Source organism: Maniola hyperantus, chromosome 17 (assembly GCF_902806685.2).
Source record: "Maniola hyperantus chromosome 17, iAphHyp1.2, whole genome shotgun sequence".
Lineage (NCBI taxonomy): Eukaryota > Metazoa > Arthropoda > Insecta > Lepidoptera > Nymphalidae > Maniola > Maniola hyperantus.
The window spans coordinates 4007095-4032430 of record NC_048552.1 but is presented as its reverse complement, the minus strand read 5'-3'; the positions used below and the strand labels follow the sequence as shown (position 1 = coordinate 4032430).

Sequence of the window (25336 nt, the reverse complement as noted above, 5' to 3'; positions counted from 1 at the left end):
AAAAATGAAATAGAGTCTCCAGTCTTAAAATACAGGTCGAGTGGCACTTGGATGCACTTGTTCTTCTGCAGCGTGCACACCAGGAAGTTCTTGCCGTCCACAACTACCATAACTTGGCAGGCGTCGTTATCTCCCGTCGAGATGTCCATGGCTGCTTGTGAGATGTGGAACGGCTTCTCCACCACTTGGGTGTACCGTTTGTTCGGCTCCATTATCAATCCTGTAAGTAAAATCCATACTACAATTTTATAAATGCAAAAGTGTGTTTTATCAATCTTTTTACAACCCATACGTTTAACCGATAAAGTTTGGCTAAAGCTTGTAGACCTGTAAAATCAAAGAGCTCCCACAGGATTTTAAAAAGCCTAAATCCACATGGGCGAAGTTGTGGGCATCTACTTGGAACTGAGATAGTTTGCATCCTAAATATAATAAAATAAATAATAAAAAGCGATGAGCTCTACGTTGGAGCATGCTTGCCTAGAAGATACATAATATTCACTCTTGCCTTGAAGGTATTCAAGTTATATTTGGCAGAAAACCTTGGAAAGGCAAGAGAAACGAAGGGAAAGCAAAGGTAAGGGAATACAAGCCTAGAGATTTGCATTCTGTTATAACATAAAGTTGCTTTGGCTTTTGTGGTGCATGTGACCTAATGACTTCATGAAAGTGATTTACTTACTCATGAAACTTCTACTTGATGAACTTAATGCAAGTCAATTAGATATCAAGAATCAAGATATTAAATTGTGTTGCATATGTATGTAGCAACTATTTCAATATCTTACAACATACATTTTAATTGAAGTCAAAATAAATCATATTATATTTTAAAAAATGGTACCTACTTTTGTACACTTTTTGAAAGTCAATTAGGTAAGGTAGATATGGAAAAACTAGAGTAATTCCTACCATTTCCATTATCTAATGAAGTATGAATGGTCAATTCTTTTCTGCAAAATTAATTTTAATGCAATTCAAATCGTTATTTAGTGAGGTTTACAGGTTATTTTAGACTGCAATCCTATGCAATACAATTAGATTAGGATAAATAATTCAAGTACCTTAATATGTCCATAAATTGTTTTCCAACTAGTTTTTATTTCATTTTGGAAGACATAGGTACTTACCAGGTTGGCTTACTAGTAGCCTACCTCACAATGTTAGTGTAATTTAAGTTTAAGGAACAAACCCTATATGATGCGGTTTTTGAAGTCTTTAACTTATATCAATCTGCATCATTATAAGTATTAAGTACAATTTCTTTAGGATTTTGTAGAAGCGATATCTTGATGCTCGACATTTTAAATTCGATGTGCAACATGTGTAGGTACCTTATACCTAATCCATAAAATATACACCTAAGTTCAGTTCATGTTGTAATTATAATCTAAAGTAGCATAATTATGAATATGGCCTTTTCAGGCGATTAATATGGTTATTTCTATGTAATAAAGTTCTAAGCAAAGAAACACGTGGTGGTATATGGTTACCGGTAACTTACCCCAAAACATTGTGGAAATTTGGTGGGACGCGGATTCAAATAAATTCTTTAAAACTAGAGCAAAATAAGCAGTAGCACGCTCAGTAAATTAATTGACTCAAGTAAGTGACTAAATAATTAATATTGTTAAAGGCCGAAGGCGGCAATTTAGTCACCACACCAGCACACCACCACCATTAAAATTCTAAAAAATTGTCATTTTTTTGACAGTCGCTAAAAATGGTGGAAGTTCGTAAACATTGCCAGTAATAAAAACAGGTCCGAATCAAGGGCCAATAAATCTCTGGAGATCTCCTGCTACGGGTTGCAGAATGCAGAATCACAGAGTTATACAAGGTCTTTTATGTAAAAGGGCCTAGCTGTGCACGCAAAATGCAAATTGACCCTGATTTTGCATTCTAATAATAAAATATCACTTGACGGGGGTGTAATGGTTCACCAGACACTTGCGATAAAAACCTTAGAGGCCCCACACACGGTCAAGCATTTTTAACCGACTTCAAAAAAAGGAGGAGGTTCTCAATTCGTCGGAATCTTTTTTTTTTTTTATGTATGTTCCCCGATTACTCGAAAACGCCTGGACCGATTTTGAAAATTCTTTTTTTGTTTGAAAGGGTATACTTCAAAGTTGGTCCCATTTCAATTTGGTGAAGATCTGATGAACATCTTCGAAGATAGATACTGGAACTCCTCAACGGATAAGAGTAAATTGCTCGCGATCAGTGTAATAGCTTAGTAAACAGTAGATTTTTAACCAGTCATAGCATAATTCCATGGAGCCACTAAAAATTGTGAAATAAAATTTTTTTACAAAAAAAATAAAAACCGACTTCGTTACACAAACACTAAAAATTGAAAAATAATTTAATTTATTACCGAATATATTATGTATACAAGAGTTGATATAGTTCCATAATAATATTTTTTGGGGTCAGTGCCAATGAGGTGCCATTGTGGAGTCCCATAAAAATATGAAGTCTAGACGATTCGCGCAGCTAAAGCTAATTGGCACCGGAACCAAAAAGTATTATTATGGAACTATATTAACTCTTGTATACATAATATATTCGGTAATAAATTAAATTATTTTTCAATTTTTAGTGTTTGTGTAACGAAGTCGGTTTTTATTTTTTTTGTAATACGTTTTGTGACGTTTTGTTTGATGACGTCATCAAATACAAGAGCACGGTGCAAATACCATTAGAATATGCTTAGAATATTCAAACCAAACAAGAATAAAAGGGACACTTGACAGCAACGTTAGTTCCGATTTACGCCACGCGCCAAGATAGCCTTGTCGCACTTTATATCTTTATTAACCAATAATATAGCACATGAGTAGATATACTCGTGTGCTTATAGTCTGTGGTACCATACGCACCGAGCCCAGAGCCGTAAAAACCAGTTGGAAAAACAACATTGCAACGTCATAGATGACGAGCTCTATGGCATCATCATCGTAATCATAATGTTCAAGGAAGGAACATTATATATTTTACTCTAGGTAATAAGTGTACATCTGTGGGAGGTAATGATTGGGTTTTAGGGTTCCATATCCAAAAGATAAAAACGGAGCCCTATTAATGTTCTGCTGTCTGTTTAGTCCGCGTGTCAGGTCTCTAGCTCATCTAGACGATATAAGTAAACCTGAAATTTTTCTATTTGGTGTAGAAAGTTGACCCAAAACCAAATGTTTAATTAGAAATTGCATTAACTACATTATTTTTCATAGGGGCTTCCGTAGGTAACTGCATCAAAAAGGAGCCGGATACAAAAAAAATCTTACTTTAACATGTGGAGTATTATTGTTTAGAGCTCATTGAGTACAGTGCGAATATATTTTTATTCTTTTTTATCTTAAAAAATAAACATATGGAGGGCCGTCAAAGTTGTCAGTTTTATACCATTTTTGTGACGGGGGCTATCTTTATTATATACCATACACTGTACTTAAACACAAACATTGAAAACAAAGATTGAGTTTGTAAGTTGTGACCAGAACAAACGACCAATTTTTGGGTTTTCTTTGATAGTTTATTGCGGTGTTCTAGAGCTCGGAAAAGAAATATTTTTCTTCTTCCTGTCCTTTATGCCACGCTATGTAGGGTTGGCACAACATTTATTTTTCTTCAACTCACTTCTGCCATAATTATGTTAATACATTACAGTACGCGGCAGAAAATAATGTAATATATCGGACTTTAGAATGACATTTCGGCTTTGCAGAGCGTTGTCTCTGTCACTCATACCTATGTGACGTTTTGCCGTGCGCGACGATAGAGACAATGCTCTACAAATCCCCTATCTCCTTCTAAAGGTCGATGTACGTTATTTTCTGCCGTGTACTGTATCATGTACACCATATCGTGTACAATACGAAAAGTGAAGCACATTGACTTTTAGAAAAAGACAGTCGCCTAGTTTCGGCTTTGTAGAACGTTATCTCTGTCGCAAACTAGTCAAACTACCTGGACTGCTGACTGTACTGGACTGCGTCATGTACACCCAAAATATTTTGTTTATAATAATTATGTACGGAACCCTAAAAGAGCGGGGTCCGACACGCACTTGATCGATTTTTATTTTATTTCTATTTGTCAAATATGACATTTCTCGTGTTTCTTTTGCTGTCATCTGTCAGTCGACGGAAACATTATTTTTCAAAATGGTAAAAAATATTTTACTTTAAATCTAGTTATATCTACCAAATCAGAATAAAATATAATAAACTAAAACGGATATTGCCTGCCTTCTTTGTGCTGTAGTTTAACAAGTGTGTATTTACCAAAAATCTTTTAAAATTACAGGGTCGCGTTCGAACTAAGACCGTCAAGAAAGCTGCGAAAATCATTATTGAGAAATACTACACAAGATTAACTCTTGATTTTCACACCAACAAGAGGATATGTGAAGAAATAGCTATTATTCCTACTAAACCTCTTCGTAACAAAATCGCCGGGTAAGTGTTAAGGTTGAAAGCCTCTCGTGTGTACCTACCTAAAGTTTGTGGTTAATTTTTGTTGTAATCGTTCAATAATTTTATGTAGGAAAACATACTGAATGAATTAAAGAACTTTTTTGTAGTTAAAGAAAATTATAAAATACTAGATGATGCCCGCGACTTCGTTCGCGTGGATTAAAAATCCCGTGGGAACTTTTGGATTTTCCGGGATTAGGTGTCCTTCCCCGGGATGTGGGCTTGTTCTGTACCAAATTTCATTGAAGTTTTTAAACTGTTGGGCTGTGAAAAGCTAGTAGACATAGAATAGTAGGCTAGTAGTAGTAGTAGAAAGAGTAGTAGAAAGCATGTTTGGATGCATTGTGTGGATTTAATGTACTTATGTATAAATGTAGTCACTTACTATGTAGTGCTTACTTACCTACTATATTTGTTTATTTATCTTATGTAGGTACATGAAATGAAATTATAATTTAGTTAATAAATTCGTAACAAAGATAAAACAAAAAGGCAATCTCAAAGTACATTCATTATTCTTGAGTCTTGGCAGAAAAGATTGCCAGCTCGAACCTTTTAAATTGATACAGTGAAAATATGAGTGCACTGGGTGGTACTTTAAAATATTTTTAAGGCCCTGCAGCAAAGGACAAATGTCCCTTGTCTTTTAATATGGTGTTTTGCTGTACTATTTGTCCATTGTGCCATTTTGTGATGCAGCTCAAAATAGTGATCTATTTCTGTCCTCTGTAGACAATAGGGTTATTCAAAGGGCGGACTAACAAATACCTGAAAGACCGGCAACACATTGGTGGTTATCGGTACTGCAAATGTTCATGGGTAATCACTTAACATTAGGTGACCGCCTGCTCTTTTGCTCGCCATTTTTCTATATTAAAAAAAATTGTATATCATCTTTGCAGGCCAACTTACTTTTTTATTAGTATATTTTCTGAAATTGTTAAATTCATGAATTTTGTTTATAGTGATTGCTGTAATTCAATTTCAGTTTCACAACCCATTTGATGAGACGTCTCAGACATTCCCAAGTACGTGGAATCTCCATCAAGCTGCAGGAAGAAGAGCGTGAGAGGCGTGACAACTTTGTCCCCGAGGTCTCAGCCCTGGAACATGACATCATTGAGGTGGACCCTGACACCAAGGACATGTTGAAAATGCTTGATTTCACAAACATTAATGGTCTCCAATTGACTCAGCCTGCCACACAAGGTGGATATGGTGGCAGACGTAATTAAGGAAAATAAATTTTAAACTATACTACTTGTTTTATTGCTACTACTAATTTTCCCCCATAGAAAAATATTGTGTCTGAAATGTAAGTTAACAGGGCTAAATCTGGTTATGTCAGAAAAATTAAACGTTAATTACTGGATTTTAGTACTTAGAAGTAGGTACTACGATATTAGTTGTCAGCAGGGTGGGTAGGTCTAAAAAACCGGCCAAGTGCGAGTCAGGCTCGCGAATGAGGGTTCCGTACTACAGTCGTATTTTTTCGACATTTTGCACGATAATTCAAAAACTATGATGCATAAAAATCTGTTTTTGAATGTACAGGTGAAGACCTTTCATATGATACCCCACTTGATATAGTCGCTCACTTCGAAAGTTGAAAATATTAATTATTAGTTCATGACGACAATTTAAATTTTTTTTGTGTGATCTAACCCTAAATTCACGGTTTTCAGATCTTTCCCCAAATGTCAGCTATAAGATTACCTACCTGCCAAATTTCATGATTCTAGGTCAACGGGAAGTACCCTGTAGGCTTAGATGAATGATTACCGTAGGTTTCTTGACAGACAGACAACAAAGTGATCCTATAAGGGTTCCGTTTTTCCTAACCCTAAAAATAATGGGACTTATTAATATACCAAAGTTATGGTTAGACAATACATATTCTTGATTACAAAAAAATTGTGATCTGTAGGTACATGTCTACATTATAGGCAAACTAGAAATCGTACTTGTAACTCAAAGGGAATAGAACCTTTTTGAGAACAAAATTCCGCAATCTATTTTGGACTTTCCTTTACACAAGTTTAGAAAATCTATTAAAAGTGTGCTGAAAAAAGCATATTACGCTTTCGAAGATTATGTCAAATGATAAAACAGCGTCGATTTGACCTGCAGCTCTTTTCAGCAATGTGTGGGACTGCAATTTTTTTATAATATTGTACATGAAATCTTAGAAAAGAGCAACCGACGAGTTTCTTGCTGGTTCTCAGTAGGAGAGGCATTCCGAACCAATGGTATAGTCGCTACAAAATGACTCTCACGTTCCATTTTAACTCTATGGGTCAACTGTCATGTCAAAAGTACGACACCTTTAAAATAAGGACTAAAATCGTACTTTGACATAAAATTAGACACAAAACGTACGTTTTGTGTTAAAATGGCATGCGAGCTTGTTTTCTATGCCTACGCACGCGAGGAGTTTTTTAAGCGTTATTGATGTTTTTGACGATTCAAAAGTAACTAGTTACTTGTAAAAGTTTAATAAAAACATTTTTATTTGCCTACGTTAACTGTTCAAGTGTGGCTACAATTTATGGTGTTGTTGGGTATTAACGTACCTAAGTGGCATCAGCAAGAAAGCGTAAAATTTAACTCATCACGCGCCATTTTAACTTTTTGTGTCAAATTTCATCTCTAAACTACGGTTTTAGTCCTTATTTTAAAGGTGAACTCTCGGCTGTACTTTTGAGATGGCAGTTGACCCATAGAGTTAAAATAGCGCGTGAGGAGTCATTTTGTACGGACTATATACACAGATGCGTGTATCCGAACGTTGAAATTGTTGTTTGCGGTGTTTCGTTTGCTCGATGTTTCTTGCTCTTTCGCACCTATTGAATTCAACTCAAAGTGCGAAATGGAAAAATCACTCTCGTTCGTGCATAGATTAATATGTTCGTGTTTCGAAGTACCACTGTGTAATAAAAGTGCATAGAACTTTTTATTATCTCGTCAATGAATTAAAGGACTTATTTAATTCAGCTAATAATAGATCAAAATTATTATGAATAATGGAATGTACCCATTTGTTAGATAACGTCAAGTTGGATAGCGATCTCTTCGGTGAGGATTCTTCAATCACAAAGAACTTCAACTGTTCAGGTAAAATATTATGTATTCGTTTTGCATAATGTATAAGATCTAGTGATACAGAATTGTTTTCATGGATAGATGCCACATCGTAACCATAATGGGAGGTTAGTTTGAAAAATCAATACAGCGAACTAAAATAATCAGCTGTTCACGCGGCGCGGGGGCTGGGCGGTGGAGGGGAGGGGGCGCGGCATGGGTGACCGTGAAGATGGTTCCGACACTATTATTCGAAACAAATTCAATCAACCGGTCATGGAGCATACTTATATGAAAATGGGCTAGTATTTTTCCAAAACTGATAATTCCCAAGTTTTTGTTGACTTCGACTGCATCAGGTCGTCGATGCTACTAACCTCATAATGTAGATTGAGAACGGAATATTATGATTTATGACTCACGAACGAAAACATTTACTTTAAGCTGGCCTGGGTTTATTTTTGCGTAGTCTAGTACAGCTAATCTCTGACATCATCAGCATTCACAAATACATGCGATTTCGAAGGTTCAAATCTATCGCCGATAGTGAATGGGTTATTCATACCTACTCTAGCTGTTCACAATTTTCACACAGGTGTAGATACTTGAAAGCGTCATGTATTTACCAAAGTAGAGCTAAATAATCTTGAAGATAAAAAATTAAAGAAGCACTAAAACAATTAAAGTAACATTTAAACAAGTAACATGTTTAAATGCCTCTTTAATTTCATAAGCTGGAAACTCCTAAACTAGGAGTCTTATGCACTGCTTAACTTATTGTCAAAGTTACAAATTACCTCTGTAAAGATGCAATTGTTTCAACTAATTTACAGTCATTATCAAGTAAGTAATCAACTCATTGCTTGCCCACTATTGAGCAATGGGTCTCCTCTCAGTATGAAAAAGGCTTAACCCTTAGTCCACCATGCTGACCAAATGCAGCAGCAGACTAGCAGACAAATTAGCAGTCTTCACACACCTTTGAGAACATTATGGAGAACTATCAAGCATGTAGGTTCTTCACCTTGTATTCTTTCACTGTAAAAACAAGTGATATTTACTTAAAACACACATAGGTAACTCCAAAAAGTTAGAGGTGAGTGCCCGGGATTGAATGCCGGACCAGTCCAAATAGGAGGAGGACATCTTAACCACCAGGCTATCATCCATACTAATATTATAAATGCGAAAGTGTGTCTGTATGTCTGTCTGTCTGTCGGTCTGCTAGCTTTTCATGGCCCAACCGTTCAACCAATTTTGATGAAATTTGGTACAGAGTTAGCTTATATCCCGGGGAAGGACATAAGCTACTTTTGTCCCGGAAAATTAAAGAGTTTCCACGGGATTTTAAAAAACCTATATCCACACAGACGAAGTCGCGGGCATCAGCTAGTTGACAATAATTTATAATAAAAATTTCCCCTTTCCCTGTGTTATCACAATTACTGTTTTGATTAATTTATACAATGCTAGATTATATATTATGCTAAATATTATATTAGGCATAATTCATGGCAAATCCCTGCAATGTTTAAACAATCTCAGCCTAAACAAGCTTTTTTACTGGCTACTAATAAAAGAAAAAACTACAATTAGAAGAAACCTATAAAAAATAAATTAAAAACACATTTGTATTAATCTGTTAAAAAAAGATAAGTTTTCTCACGCATGCCACATCTAGTAGGTTCTGTTGTTCTTCTTCTTCTTTTCTTCTCTATTGTTTAACAGATATTTCTATGTGATAGATGTGGCTCTAAACAATTGTAGTCAGTTTTGTGGACTCAAAAAAAACCACACAACCTTAAATCTTGTTACTTAAATTCAATTTCATTCCTTTTTAGGGTTCTGTACCCAAGTACGGTATGCGGCAAAAAATAAAGTACATTGCCTTTAGAAAAAATCCCTTATCTCCTTCTAAAGGTCGATGTACATTATTTTCTGCCGCATACTGTACATACAAATTTTGCACACAGAATGTGGAGTCCATGAGCAAAACTGGATTTGCTTGCATTGTGGGGTGGTGAACTGTGGCCGATATGCCAACGGGCATGCACAGCTGCATGCGGTGTCATCTGACCATCAGATCTGCATGAGTTGTGATGTGTATTCAGTTTACTGGTAAGTTTGTATTTTGCTAAATACATTTTTTATAGTCACCTATTTCCTTAGGCTAGGATCACATTAGATCATTTTGGCTAACACAATCTCTATGGTGATTACAAATAATCCCAATGGCACCATCACATGCACAAAAAGATATGATTCAAATTTCACGATAGTTTTTTTAAAATAGATCTACAGTTAATAAAGTCAGCAGTCAAATACTATTCCATAAACATTTTATAATTTTGGTTTGCGTTTGTAAGGACTATTGAGGTCTGCGTTTGATGACTTACTGTCCTTAACCTGTGCAATTTTTATTAAAATACTTTTTCCAGTTACAAATGCGATGACTATATATCAAATGACACAGATCATGAAACTATACACAAGATACGGCAAGGTATTATGCAAGTTACAAATAACGAAAATGTTGAATCAAATACCGACTTAGAACAAAGTAATAGCAATGAAGAACAAAATAGTCCCGTAACAAATCAATTGGATCCAAGTGAAAAGTCTGCAATCTTAGAAGAGACTGGTACTGAAGCGACAGCGACTAGCTCATGTGACATACCCAGTACCATACCTGAGAGCAATGAAAATAAACCATCGAAAATTACTAAGGTAAAATAACTTTCTGATTTACATCTTCTATTTACCAAAGGCTGCTGGTAAATAATTATCCGTTAGTAGTTTATTTCTGCCGACTTTGTAATTCTGGTTATATTATTACTTAATTAACTTACAGAATGTGGAGGAGCACGTAAGAAGTTTACGCCCTCGTTCACGAAAACGATCTCACTCTGGAGACAGCAGTTCAACGGAGAACTCAAACCAACCTAGAGGGAAAGAGAAAAAAGTCTCATATAATGGAAAGAGTCAACGGGAAAAAAAGATTGTAGGTTTAAAGAATCTAGGCAACACATGTTTCATGAACGCGGTGTTACAAAGTCTGAATAATATACAGGAATTTAGTTGCTACTTTAGTCAGCTGCCCTCGTTGGAAATGAAGACCAACGGGCGTAAAGTGTATCACTCAAGGAGTTATACGCGACAGGAAATGCATGATGTTGTTATGGCAGAGGAACTTAGAAAGGTATGGATGTCCCCTCGCTATTATATCGGATAAAGAACACCAATTCGTCTGGCTTGAAATGTCGAATGTTATGATAAAATAAGTACTTGTCCATTACATAGTCTTGGGCTTAATCAAATATACATACTTGTAATGTATGGATAAAGTTATGCATAAAGGTTCGTACGCACCTGAGCGGCGCGGCGCGGCGCTTCAGCGAGCTGCACGTCGCGGCACAGAGCGTCAAAATATCATTTCTATCATTTTGTTTGGCGCATATCGCACTAGAGCGGCGCTGCACAGCGCTTCACCGCGCGTTGCCGCGCGGCACGGCTGGAGAGAATATTTTGAAGCGCAGCGAAGCGACGCGCAGTGCAGTGACGCTAGTGCGACATACCCAGCGGCGCGGCACGGCGCTTCGCGCTCGTACGCGAACGGGTATAAAAGTGACGCGCAAGTGACGCGAGGTGCCGCGTACTGAAGTTGTAGTGCGGTAGGCACCGTCGAGCGGCCTGAGGTGACGCGTTCTGCAGTCGGACTGAAGCGCCGCGCCGCGCCGCTCAGGTGCGTACGAACCTTAAGTTTACGTACGATACTAATTCGCATCCAAAGTGCGGTCAACCTAAAGAAAGTAAACTAAATAAATGGGAACAATACGCGCGTTCATGTATGACTAACTGGCATCCAGTGTGATAGCTCCCTACTAGCTTAGCTAGATACTTGAAGGGTCGGGATCGTTCGTGCCTATTCGTACGTGTTCGCATACGCATGCAAAGTGAGCGCGACTTTAGAGTACAGTTGTCCAGGTGCTGATCAACCTAAACACGGGTGGGTGCGGATCGAAGGGCGCGATATCGCCGGAGTGCCTGTTCCTAGTTATCTGGAAGGTAGTGCCGCGGTTCCGCGGCTATCAGCAACAAGACGCACACGAGTTTCTGCGGTATATGTTGGACAGGTCAGTATAAAAATTCAGACGTCCGCGATCGATGATTTCCTACTTGCTGTCAAGTTAGTCTGAAGGCACACATCGGGTACACGTCTTACAGCCCAGGATAACTAGTCATGGAGTTCTCACTTTTATAAACGAAAGCTTTTATAATTGTCGTGTCCCAAAAACTGATCAACGCGTCTATTGACCCAAGAGCTGGTGCTTATTCCGCTCAACGATGAAGCCTTACTATTCAGCGAGGCCAGTGTATTGGGCACAATGTCCATAAAAGACCATTTGGACCGCGTATAATTTTTGTAAATATAAAATTTTTAGTGATAAATTTTTTCTACATGTAAATATTCCTTTAAACCGATTATTTGAAAATTAAATAAAGAAAAGTCGTGGAGGTTGTCGAAGAATTATAACATTATTATTATGCGTACAAAATGACTTCACACACGCCATTTTAACGTTATCTGTCAATTGTCATGTCAAAAGTACGATTTTAGTCCATGTTTTAAAGGTGAACCATAGACAGTTGACCCATAGACTTAAAATGGCGCGTGAGAAGTCATTTTGTGCGGATTATACCTAAGTGCGGATAAGTCTAACTAACTAAGTCTAATAATATGACTAACATTTTGATTTAAATAGTCTCATCAAAGGAAAGTGAACCTTATTGTAATAAAACAGAGATTGTGGAGTTTTAGAAATTTTCCAAGTTTTTGGAACACTCAAAAACTACTCTTTGCAGTTAGCCGCTTTTTACAAGAAGGACGGCAGAAAGGTTGCCTCAATTTTGTATTAATTTGTCCGTTTCAGATTACATACGGAATTGTTACAACTGTTGCCGCCAGATCGCGCGGAGGGCGGTTTCGTTCCCCGAGCGCCCTCTGCGTCCATAGTGACGGCTGTTTTTGGTGGAACTCTACAGAGCGAGGTTTGTACTATCAATAATTGATACCGTAACAGCTTTATGTATATACAATTACTAACTGATGCCCGCGCTTCGTCCGCATGGATTTAGATTTTTAAAAATCCCGTAGGAACTCTTTGATTTTTCGGGATGAAATATAGCCTACGTCACTCTCCAGGTCTTTACCATTTTATATCCATGCAAAAATATATTATTCGTAGTGACGTAACTTTGCGTGTTCTGAGTTGTTTGACCTGGCTGGAAGCTGGCTATGCATTGGCGGTTCCTTTGGTATTGCAAATGTAAACACTTAACATCTGGTGACCCGCCTGCTCGTGTCGTGCCGCCATGCGCTTTTCCAGGAATCAGTACGATACTGTGTAGAAACTATAAACTAATAAAAGGTTTAATTTTAATGAAAACACAGATTTCAACCTTTGATTTATTTGCAGGTGCGATGTCTGGCGTGCGGGACGGAGAGTAAAAAGTTTGACCCCTTTCTAGACCTGTCTCTGGAGTTGCCCGAGACTGGCCGACACGACGCGCCTGTCTCTCTGACGGACTGTCTCACCAGCTTCGTTCAGGTAAATGTTTCTTTAAGATCCTTCTTTTAAACTTTGGACTCCTTAGACCTGTCTCTGGAGCTCCCGACACAGGGTGACACTGTCCGCTTGTCTCGCTAAAATCTAACGGATCGAAGACTTGCTAAGTAGTTTTTGATTATGGAGCACTCAGCAATGGAGAATACGATTTAGAGAAAGAGACCCGGGATGGAAGCATTGACTTTGTGGTTAAGGCCCGGAGTCCACCAGCACGACGGGATCCTTCGGCATCGGCGAAGGATCCTGGTGGGCGCCGGGTCCACTGACGTTAACTATGCGTCTACCGCGGTATTCTTACGTATGCCGCAGCGTCTGTTAAACCTTTGACGACGCGTGCAGGTCGCGAGCCCTGTCTTGTCTTGCCATCCCGAAGAATGCCGAAGCTTTCAAGTCAAGTGTGAATAAGCATCTTCTAGAGCAAGCGCGCTCCATCTTAGACTGCATTAGCACTTGCTAGCAGGTCTGATTGCAGCCAAGCGCTAATCTATAAATTTTAAATAAAGCTTGCCGGGGCATTGTTTTTGTACCTACGTCCACTATAATTGAAATTTCTACTTAAACGTTATGTAATTATTATGGTGAATCCCCTTACCGTGCCGTGGCTTAAGGTTTCGATAGCCTAGTGGCTATCACCTTATTTCCACTATAGAGTAGTGTGTCGGCAGGTGGAGGAGCTGGCGGACACGGAGCGATACCACTGCAGCGCGTGCAAGGGCAAGCAGAAGTCCACCAAGCAGTTCCGCATCCGCCGCCTGCCCAACGTGCTGTGTTTGCACCTCAAGCGCTTCCGGTGGCACAACTACTTCAGGTACTGTCATTCGTTATTGCTTACTAAAGACTTTCTCCAATTTGCTCAGAAATTGCTTGATGCAGAGTAATATAGAGTAATAGTAGCGGGCTAGTATCCATACTATCCATACTAATATTATAAATGCAAAAGTGTGTCTGTCTGTCTGTCGGCTAGCTTTTCACGGCTCAACCGTTCAACCGATTTTGACGAAATTTGGTACAGAGATGGCTTGCATCCCGGGGAAGAACATAGGCTACTTTTTATCCCGGAAAATTCCCACAGGATTTTAAAAACCTAAATCCTCGCGGATGAAGTCGCGGGCATCATCTAGTTTGATATATTTGTTGGTTGTTGCAGAACAAAAGTGGACACAAACATATCGTTCCCGCTGAGCGCGCTGGACATGTCGCGGTTCGTGTTATCGAACGTGCCCGACACGCGCCGCTCCGGCCTCGGGAACTATCTCTACGACCTCGCCGCGGTCATCGTGCACCACGGCTCGGGGTATGTGATACTCTGTATTATACTTGTCACGGAACAAAAGTGGACACAAACATATCGTTCCCGCTGAGCGCGCTGGACATGTCGCGGTTCGTGTTATCGAACGTGCCCGACACGCGCCGCTCCGGCCTCGGGAACTATCTCTACGACCTCGCCGCGGTCATCGTGCACCACGGCTCGGGGTATGTGATACTCTGTATTATACTTGTCACGGAACAAAAGTGGACACAAACATATCGTTCCCGCTGAGCGCGCTGGACATGTCGCGGTTCGTGTTATCGAACGTGCCCGACACGCGCCGCTCCGGCCTCGGGAACTATCTCTACGACCTCGCCGCGGTCATCGTGCACCACGGCTCGGGGTATGTGATACTCTGTATTATACTTGTCACGGAACAAAAGTGGACACAAACATATCGTTCCCGCTGAGCGCGCTGGACATGTCGCCTTATGAGATAGAGCGGTGAATCCCACCGCTGCCACCATGTAATGAAGCGAGGCACAATATTGTGTCATAACTCATAATAAGTCGCTATCTATTTTAACGTCTTTACGGAGCCATCCTTCTGTTCTTGGAAGGTACCATTAAGCATTCTTGGTATTGTTTGCAGCGCTGGCTCCGGCCACTACACAGCATTCGCGATCAACGAAGACCAGTGGTTCCATTTCAACGACCAGACTGTTCGGGAGACGGACGTAAGCGCGGTAGCGTCTTGTAAACCTTACATTTTGTTCTACATACGACGCGAGTTCTCGCTGCCGTCCGCCTCGTGACAACTCTACCCGCAGACTGTAATGTACCCTACCGCGAAAGGTCGATAATCGGTTGCGGAACTGTTGCGTTCTAGGATGGCAGTACATTAGAAATGAATTTGTAATGTATATACAAAGTGCATATGCGTTGCGAAAAAAAATTATATTGACGTCGGCTCTATACGCTCGTGTACGTAAACCACGCTCGCTCTAATGAAATTCGTACGAAAACGCAACCAAAGTTTGTCGGGCCTATTACATGTGGGCTTAACTTGTATTTAAAGGTGGACTTTTGTCCAGCATCTGTGGCGTCAGTGATGCTGGACACCGTCTCCATGTGTAGGGGTTAGTGACGCTGCGCTCAATTGACGCTACCTGCATTGCATAGTACATTAGCTCTGACGTAACAGACGCTCGACTCAAAAGTCCCCCTGAAAGTCCCACAAATATTTAGGTTTGAAGTTTGGACATTGTGGCTGTATTTAAGGGATGATGTTCATTTCTGCCCTCAGCATAATCAGCAATTTCATAATTTGGAATATTCTACATTAATTGAAACTAGATTTTTAATAATAGTCCAGAACTAACCAAAGCAAACGTTTATAATATAAAAAAATACTAAAATCAATATTACAAACAAAAAATATTAGCCAATACTTTTTGATGTGTGAGTTTTATGTTCAAAAACGTTGTTTTTTTATTCTTAAATATACAAAAATCCGCTGCTTCAAATAAAAAACTAAATATAAATTCAAAATAGAGGTCTTACAAGCTTTAAAATAAGCTATATGCAGCTTTTGGTTGCAGCTTTTCCTGGTGAGGTCATACCTCTATACTTATCGTCCTTTTAACACCCATGACAGCTAATTTCCATAATACGAATTAGAATGTATTTATGGGCTGTGTCTAGATTTGAGGTCTCATATTTGGGAAAAGAATTTATTGTAGTGTGGAGGGGAATAATGATTCCAACAAATTTGAAGATTCCTGACGTCTGACGCATTACGTCAGTCTCAAATTTTCCTTTCTCAACATTTATTACAGTTTTGGATGGATTTGAAAACGCTTGGAAATCATTAAAAAGTATTTATCAACTTTTGGCCAGAAAAATAAAATATAAATATATACTGTATTAAATTCAATTAACTGGTTGACCTAAAACTCAGCATTTGTATATTTTATTTTTTGAACAAACTATGAATTGAAAATGGCTTTAAGGAAAATGATGTGCTCTTTTTAGCAAACATTATGTGATGTTTTCTGTGGTAGGGAATCCCACAAAAGCCTTTAGGCGCTAAAAAGTCTTATCATTATTAATAGTATTGTGTTAGTAATAATAGTATATAAAGATAACAGTTGAAACCAGTAAGTCGTAGTAGTAAAGTCGTATTTCTGTTCTGTACCTCAAAAGGAAAAAAGGAACGCTTATAGGATCACTTTTTATCTGTCTGTCGTGTCTGTCAAGAAACCTATATAGGGTACTTCCCGTTGACCTAGAATCATGAAATTTGACAGGTAGGTAGGTCTTATAGCACAAGTAAAAGGAAAAATCCGACAACCGGGAATTTATGCTTACATCACAAAAAAATAATTGTTATTTTTTGTATGATGGTTATGATGGCCCAGCTCGCACTTGGCCGATTTTTCCTTTTAACGTCATCGGCGATTTTTAACCATTTATATAAATTTATTATGCGTTTTTGAAATTGACGTTTTTGCGATAATAATGCGACATTTAGCTAACGAGCTGGTCTCTCGGCACTATGTTGCAAAATGTATTTTTTATATTAATTATTATGACTTAAAGTTTTTGGTGATACCGAAAAAATACATCATAAATATTATGTTTTATTGGAATAATAATATTGCAATAATTAAAATGATGTATTAAATAATATCTGATCTTATTATTTAACTGGATGTATAACATAATATTAGAAGTCAGTCGCACGTTGCCGATTCCAAACATAAGATTACAAGCATTGTCCCTATCAATAAGATCTGTGAAATTTGAAAGATCTTAACGAGTATAACGCACACATTTTGAGATCTAACTCGCCATTATAGGTCTATGTATCAACCGTCATGTCAAAAGTACGGTTCACCTTAAAATTAAGGACTAAAATCGTACTTTTGATATGACACAGAGCTAAAATGACAAGTTCAATCTCAAAAGGCATGCATTATTATATTATTGTACTCGTACTTATATATCTTTATGTGTAAATTATGAACTGTGCTTAGTACAAGATTTAACACCTCACTAACGTTGACACAATTCGTGCCGAAATAGTTGAGCGTTAAAGTAAAATGGACTTAACTGCCTTGTTTTAAAGCTCAAGTTCGTCCATATATTTACAGCTAGGCTTCAAGAGGAAATGCGAAATTAATAGCGGTGGTACCTACTGAATTTTTGAATTTTAAATCGAGAAACCTTTTTTACTCTGAAGTAATTTTATCAAAGTTGCGTTAGTGAGAATCTCATACTATACCTTATCCGCAGAAATGAGTTGGTCTCTCTGTTATGTAATCCCATACAAATGATAGAGACAAAAATCTCAGTAAGCGCTAAACATTTGAGTCACGAACCAATCACAAACCAAACTATGTTTTCGAATTGAATTTCGAATATTTTTGAAAACACTTTCGAATTGAATTTTGAATGTTTTTGAAAACATGTTTGTGATTGGTTGGTGACTCAAAATGGTTAACGTCCACTGAGATTTTTGCTTATGTCATTTGTGTGGGATTACGTAACAAAGAGAGCGCGCTATACTAATTTCTTTCCGCGGATAGGGTATAGCACACAGGTCGACTTTTTAATGTAATCAATAAAAAATAGACGTATAACGCTTATTGCATGAAGGCAGCGCGCGCTGAAATCATACCTATAGTCTACCTATTTTTTTATCCCAGAGACCAAAATGACAGCTAGAAATGTGAAACTTAATGATACCAGCTTAACAAAAATAGTGTGGTCCTCGTGGGTTCGGGTTAGATTAAAATCGTCAATAAAATAATATTTCCTGCATAACGAATAAAATAAACATACGAAATGTGTAATTACGAGATAAAAAATCACTAATCACAGATTATTTAAAAGATCTGAATAATTATAATTAGTAACAAAAATAATTCACCTAAGGATTTTTTCAATAGTATGTATAACTCTTAAATTCAGAGTCCATTTGAATTGGAACTATTTCCAACACATTTTGTTGTCTTATTTCATTACACACCTCACAAGAAAACCGATAAATATTTTATCGTTAAGTATTATAATAAGAAGCCGTGCTCATTGTGGTCTCCGGGATAACTTTTGAGAAGTAAAGGAAATATGAATTCCCTTCGCGAGATTTTACATTCCTGATAAATATATATTATGATGGTTTATTTAATTTCACACCGTAATTGGATGACTCGTGTTAAACCATTATTGTGATAGTACGAGTGTGTATATAGAATGTTTTAATGATTTTGTGTCGTGAAATAATGGTCTCCTTTTGCAAGTACCTTATTGAAATTGTTCAACAACAGGTTTATTTTAAGTACTTCAATTACTGGAAGTTGATAGTGATTGAATTTAATAAATTCGCCAATTTAAATAACGTGTTTTAATTATAAATGATCCTAAATAAATAAATATACCTAACTGGTTATTTACAGCAATAAACAATGTCTAGGAAACGTTTGAACCATGATTTTTTCTCAGTATCAATATCTGTGTCTACGGATACAGACAGGTGCAACGAAGGCACGCGCACGCGGCCAGTTAATGACAAATGTTGTGTCCATTCTGCTGGGTTTAAAATAGACAAATTTCTTATAAACAATCGATAACTAGCACATTCTTCAATGGCGTCCTCAGTTTTTTGCGATACTACTTGTGCATCATTGTTCTCAGGACCCATAATATTATAATCATATAATTCTAACAATTCTTTATGGTCTGGCAGAGATTGTCCAATCCAGTTGCCATCAAGTTTTTGTATGGGATAAGTGATTTCTTTTTTAAGTGTCTTCGTTTCAGTACTTAGTTTTATTTGCGGTTTTTGGCGATTGCAAAGCGATGTACTATCATCTCTGCTATTCTGTAAAGAAACTTCTTTTTCGTCATTCATATCATTGTCCTGATCGTCTTCATTTCTTTTGGATTCATCTATTTGTGTCTCGAAACTCTCAATATGCGATTCTGGACTAAATTCTTTATTACGTCCTATAATAATTGTAGGTTCGCAGTATACGGGTGTTTCTGGACCCTTCTCTATATAAAGCTTATTTTGTTCGTTTATTTTTGATTGCCTTATTCTACTCCTATCTCTGGCTGGTAAATCCTGCCATTTATTCTCATAGCTTTTTTCTATGTTACCTGGACTATGTTTAACATGTTCTGTTTTGGTTATTTCTTCTTTAAACCAACAATTTGAAGGCCTCTGAAAAAGATTTTCGTCTGCATTTCTTGTAGCAATATCAGAGTTATTCAATGTGAGTTTATTTAGTTCTGTCACTTCAGTAACCGTTGGCAGCGTAGGGGATAGTGGCAAATTCATTCTCGGTATATAAGTAGGAAAAGGCGTTGCAATTCTACGATGGTTCGGAATATCCTTACCTGGTTCTTCTTCGTTTGTAGCACTAATCGAGTCCTTGCAAGAAATATTAATTAATTCATAATCGTGCTCTGATAAATAACGTTGGTTCTTTGAAGAATAAATCCATATCGTCCGCTTTTCTGCGTTACCATCATTACCATATGTAATATTTCTGTTGTCATAAAAATCATTACTGTTCCAACAACGATTCTCTTTAGTCTCGTCATATTGAATTACTTCGATGTCATCATACGAATTCGAGTCGGAGTAAGTTTGGGAAGTTCTATGATTGTTTAAAATTGTGAAAAACTTTGAATGATGATTATTTACTGACATGCTCTGACCTCTATCATTGCAATCAATTCCGTAGAGTTCCGTACAAAATTGGTTAAGTACATCTTCGTCGCTGTATTTACTTCTGGTATCATTATTTTCTTTTTCCATATTTTGGGGGTTCTTATCTCTAGCTGTTTTATTCACTTTACAATCATCCCCTTCGTGAGACCTGTAGGTTATGTTGCACCAGGAGTTATTGTGATTGTCTTGCTGTTCATTTTCAGACGTCTCATCTTCATCAGAGTTAAGTTCCATAATTTCTACAGCGTTTTTATTTCCATCATACGAGTTCGAGTTGGAGGAACTTTGGGAAGTTCTATGATTGTTTAAAATTGTGAAAAACTTTGAATGATGATTATTTACTGACATGCTCTGACCTCTATCATTGCAATCAATTCCGTAGAGTTCCGTACAAAATTGGTTAAGTACATCTTCGTCGCTATATTTACTTCTGGTATCATTATTTTCGTTTTCCATATTTTGGCGTTTCTTATCTCTAGCTGTTTTATTCACTTTATAATCATCCCCTTCGTGAGACCGGTAGGTCATGTTGCACCAGGAGCTATTGTGATTGTCTTGCTGTTCATTTTCAGACATCACATCTTCATCAGATTTAAGTTCTGTAATTTCTACAGCGTTTTTATTTCCATCATACGAGTTCGAGTTGGAGGAACTTTGGGAAGTTCTATGATTGTTTAAAATTGTGAAAAACTCTGAATGAAGATTATTTACTGATGATATTCTCTCACTTCTTTCATTGCAATCAATTCCGTAAAAATCGGTACAAAATTGGTTAAGTACATCTTCGTCGCTATATTTACTTCTGGTATCACGATTTTCGTTTTCCTTATTTTGGCGTCTCTTATTTCTAGTTGTTTTATTGACTTTATAATCATCTCGTTTGTGAGATCTGTAGCTTCTGTTGCACCAGGAGTGATTGTTACTGTGATTGTCTTGCTGTTCGTTTTCAGACATCACAACATCTTCATCAGAGTTAAGTTCAGTAATTTCTACAGCGTTTTTATTTCTCTCTTCTAGACTCTGATTAAAAAATACAGTTGGATATACATTGCGATTGAAATCTGTTGAAAAATCATTATTTATTGGAGGGGTTTATGATATTTTCTCTTAGATTACAGAATTCCTTAGTCTATGAAGTATTTTCTAACTACTAGTACGTTAGTACTATTATATTATTCTGTGCTACTAGTACCACAGAATAGGAATTATTACTACGTAAAGAAGCAACCCCCTCCCCTCGTTTATGCACGGCACGGCTATTGGTCAGTAGCCGTTTCTCAGCCGGAGTGATAAGCACTTGTTGCTTACGTAGCGTTGTCCTTGTCCCGCTCAATTGGCTTCGCTCAGACCCCAGCACTACTGTACCCACACCACAAATCGTGTACGGAAAAGCTGGGTTCGGTAGTAGTAATAGGTAGGTAATTAAATCAGTTCGCTTGTATAGAATGCTGGGGTTGTGTTAGTAGGTACCTACCTACCTATTAAAAGAGGTTATATTGGTGTGCCTCTCTCATACCTTCGGTGGAAACTGAAGAGGCAACTTTAGCCTATGTTTCCAAAATTCAGTCAACATCAATGCCACATGTAGGTACCTAGGTACTTTTATATTGCATTCTGAGCTACTGCGAATAGCATAGCCTACCTAAGGGCACTATTTCATTAGAACACCAGTGGTGGCGTATCTAGTATCTACCAGTTGAGATCCTACTCACCAGGGAGCTCTGTATGCATTTTGTTGGTAGCGTGATTTAGTTGCGCCACCACTGATGTCCTAGAGAGATAGGGCACTGAACATAAATGGAAACTCACGATTGAAAAACTTCGCCTTGCGACTAACTTTTTTATACATTTGGTACCTCTTCATAGCACCTAAGCCAGGTAGGCAGGTATAGTATATAAAATATCTGATTTGTTTTTTATTTAAATAATCTTTAAACCGGTTTCAATATTCCTATTGAAATACTTATTATGATTTTAATGGATTTATATTTACAAATAAAGAGCGAACTCTGACACATTCGTGTCAAAGACATTTAGATTTTTTTCTTAATTTTGAACTGAACCTCTACAAATAGGTACCATGGAGTTATAGCGAGCCCAGCGAGACTATACTAGCGGCACGCTATGATGGCCGGTTTGACACATTACAATAGTGATGTGGAATGTCAATTTATTCTCGAACAAAAAACAATTAAGTTTTGTTTTTGTACCTGATTAAATAGGTTTAATAAAACAAAAATGTATATGTTTATTTAATTTATTTGAACGAACTGAATATTTGAACGAAAATGAATATACATACTTTATATGCACACAAGAAACATATGAATACAAAAGATACCGAAAAAGGTGCCACAAAAGGCCATAATTAATCAGATTCGTCCATACTACTATTTTCACTGTCGTCACTGCTATCATCACATACATTAATAATTATATGTTCGTTTTCTATAATATTATCTATTTTCACATCTCTTTCATAATCTTCCCTTATTAATTTAACAGTTCTATTCACAACCTTTTCCCAGTCTCCTTTAGTCACATGTTCACAAGCTTCTTCTAATAATTTTAGCATTTTTTTTGTGGTAAATGGGGGTTCTGTATTGTGTCTTGCAGCATATCCCTTAATTTGAGCCCACACCAACTCAATCGCATTATACTCACAATGGTAAGGCGGTAACCGTATAACTCTGTGCCCATGTTCTAATGCTATTTCGTCAATGACGTATCGGATCTTGGTTGGTTTGTTTTCTTTTAAAAGACGTACTAATTCCGCTTTTAACATATTCATGTTTGCATCTACGCCATTTTTACGAAGCCATGCGACGATATCAGCTTTCTTTTGGGATTGGGCAGGTGGCTTGTCAATTTGCATCGAGTGGTATGGGGCGTTGTCCATAATTATAATAGATGGTTCAGGGAGGCTACACAACATTGAGGTAAACCATTCAGTAAACTTTTCTCCATTCATGTCTTCATGATAGTCTCCAGTGGTTTTTGACGCAAAAGCCATGAGAGAACCTTCGACAAACCCGTTGATGGTTCCGGCGTGACAAATTATAAGTCGCGATCCTTTTCCTACAGGAACTTTGGAAGTAGATGCTGCTGTGTCATCGTTCCAAGAACGGCCTACAGTATGGTTAGCATTAAGCCATGTTTCATCCAAGAACACAACATTTTGCCAATTTTTGATTTCTTTCACTTGCCGTAAAAAAGTATACCTTGCCATCGCTATATCAAATCTTTCCATCAATATTTTGCGTTTGTTACATTTTTTGTATCGAAATCCAATGGTCTTCAAAATCTTCGTTAAAGAACTTTCCCCACCGAAGAATAATCCAGCTTCCTTCAGTGAATGCACCAACTTTTTTCTTGTTGGATACTCCTTCTGTAAATAGTAGCCGTAAACATGTCTTCGGATAGCATCGGCATCAAAGCTATCGATGCCTACGACTGGTTTTGCTCGTTTTCTCTTTTTTGGTGTGTGAAGTTTATTTTCTTCTGTGCCAGTCTCGCCATATTTTTTTTTAGTTATCCGTCTAACAGTTCGTTGTCCAATATTAAGCGCATCAGCTACGCGTTCAACCACTGACGTTATAGGTAAAATTGGCCCTCCATTTTGAGCTTCACGATCGAAATAGTTACGAAGGCGTATTAGGAACTCACGTGTCTGACTATTTAGAACAGTTCTCTGCGTACGTTCGGTCATATCGACGAAATCCACAACAAAGGGCTTGAACAGAGTCCAAATTAACGAGCAAGGGTCAACAGTAATGCAGTATCAATATTTGAAATCCAAAGCCAGGTCAAAACTATATCACAATCGCATTGCACTGACAGTTTATACTTTTCGAAGCAACGTCAATTCGAAACTGCTTTGTTTTGCATTGAGCATTGACGCGAGTTTGCCGGAGGTAGTAGTTGTGCTAGCCAGCGATCCTATGTGACGATCGTATTAGATTCCATTTTTAAAAATTTATTGATATTTTTTTGCGATTTCAGAGGTTTGTCCACATAGTGAAAATTGTTCATATTCACAAGTACATTCACCCCTTAAATGGTGCAAACTGATTTTTCTACACTTGTATACATTTAAGAAATCAATTTAATAAATAAATTTTGAGTCCTAAACCTAAAACTACATTCGATAAAATTTATGAATCTCTGCACATCACTATCGTCAATAAAGTAATACAATTATTTCCTTCAAAGTCGTTATCAATTAATACGGAACTTCATGAGCGGACAAACGTCAAACCGGCCATCATAGCGTGCCGCTAGTTTAATAATACAATACAAGTATTTAGTATATACCTAGGCACGCCGGACTTGAGATTGCCGACCTGTTTTTGAAGAAACTTGATTTTCGTCTGGCGCTGATAGCAGCAGTGGAACGATCCGCGACTATCATGGTGGCTTTGATCAGATAACAGGTAACAAGGGTGTAAAAAATCTTAAACATCAAAGTGTTAAAGTGTAATTTTATCGGAATACCTATGAAAATTACGTATTAAAAATCACGGCATTGCCAGACACTTAGTATCGTGGCAACCTCTTGCCAGACACCCTTAAACTTTAACAATTTAAGGGTGTCTGGTATGTGTCTGACGAAAGAAGAACCACAACTTAAAATAATTATACATATACCTATTACCTAGTAGGTAAGTACTAATATTAAGTACTACACAGGTTATTATTAGGTAGTTTATTAAAATACAGATACCTACTCACACTAGGATCATTACGTAACGTAGGTATGTATGTAGGTTGGTCTGGCGGGAGGCTTTGGCCGTGGTTAGTTACCACCCTACCGGCAAAGTCGTGCCGCCAAGCGATTTAGCGTTCCGGTACGATGCCGTGTAGAAACCAAAGGGTTCAATAAAAACTGCCATACCCCTTCCAGGTTAGCCCGCTTCCATCATAGAAGGCATCAACCTTACCACCAAGTGAGATTACAGTCAAGGGCTAACTTGTAGGTATGTGAATAAATAAATAACAAAGCTAGGTACCTATATGTCTACTTACAAAATATAGATAGGTAGGTATTAAAATAACGGCATCAAAAATATTTTCCAACAAAGTATGCAGGGACTAAAAGGCCAATTACATTGTCGCTAAAAGCCAGCGGCGTGCTACATGGAGAATGTTAGCGAAACAA

The 25336-nt window shown here is 37.6% G+C and overlaps 3 protein-coding genes across 4 annotated transcripts; 2 read left to right on the top strand and 1 right to left on the bottom strand.

The window, feature by feature from the left end:
* The first annotated feature begins 20 nt into the window (after nt 1–20).
* On the top strand, nt 21–5738 carry RpS17 (ribosomal protein S17). 2 transcript variants are annotated; one of them, XM_069504078.1, is made up of 4 exons: nt 21–226; nt 3683–3690; nt 4312–4463; nt 5470–5738. In XM_069504078.1, exons 1-4 carry the CDS (start codon nt 52–54, stop codon nt 5714–5716), a joined length of 582 nt encoding a protein of 193 aa, XP_069360179.1. In that variant the 5' UTR covers nt 21–51; the 3' UTR covers nt 5717–5738. The 2 variants fall into 2 exon arrangements, with proteins under 2 accessions (XP_069360179.1, XP_034833419.1); XM_034977528.2 differs by lacking the exons at nt 21–226; nt 3683–3690 and adding an exon at nt 4105–4172.
* Nucleotides 5739–7339: 1601 nt separating this feature from the next.
* Nucleotides 7340–15380, top strand: LOC117990061 (ubiquitin carboxyl-terminal hydrolase 3-like). Its single transcript, XM_034977504.2, has 10 exons — nt 7340–7595; nt 9536–9680; nt 10001–10289; nt 10414–10761; nt 11547–11695; nt 12494–12611; nt 13040–13171; nt 13855–13997; nt 14337–14483; nt 15091–15380. The coding sequence occupies exons 1-10, from the start codon at nt 7505–7507 to the stop codon at nt 15251–15253; spliced, it is 1725 nt and encodes a 574-aa protein (XP_034833395.1). The 5' UTR covers nt 7340–7504; the 3' UTR covers nt 15254–15380.
* A 3083-nt stretch (nt 15381–18463) lies between these two features.
* LOC138403457 (GATA zinc finger domain-containing protein 8-like) lies at nt 18464–20711 on the bottom strand. The gene has a single exon (XM_069504046.1). It carries the CDS (start codon nt 20704–20706, stop codon nt 18889–18891), a length of 1818 nt encoding a protein of 605 aa, XP_069360147.1. The 5' UTR covers nt 20707–20711; the 3' UTR covers nt 18464–18888.
* Between the last annotated feature and the right edge of the window lie 4625 nt (nt 20712–25336).

Bases quoted from the DNA above. Each gene is read 5' to 3' on its own strand.
- LOC138403457 (XM_069504046.1), bottom strand. From the start codon at position 20,706: ATGACCTACCGGTCTCACGAAGGGGATGATTATAAAGTGAATAAAACA.
- RpS17 (XM_069504078.1), top strand. From the start codon at position 52: ATGCACTTGTTCTTCTGCAGCGTGCACACCAGGAAGTTCTTGCCGTCC. The intron at 4,464-5,469 runs GTAAGTGTTAAG...ATTCAATTTCAG, and splicing joins CTTCGTAACAAAATCGCCGG to TTTCACAACCCATTTGATGA.
- LOC117990061 (XM_034977504.2), top strand. From the start codon at position 7,505: ATGGAATGTACCCATTTGTTAGATAACGTCAAGTTGGATAGCGATCTC. The intron at 10,290-10,413 runs GTAAAATAACTT...ATTAACTTACAG, and splicing joins AACCATCGAAAATTACTAAG to AATGTGGAGGAGCACGTAAG. The intron at 14,484-15,090 runs GTATGTGATACT...TATTGTTTGCAG, and splicing joins ATCGTGCACCACGGCTCGGG to CGCTGGCTCCGGCCACTACA.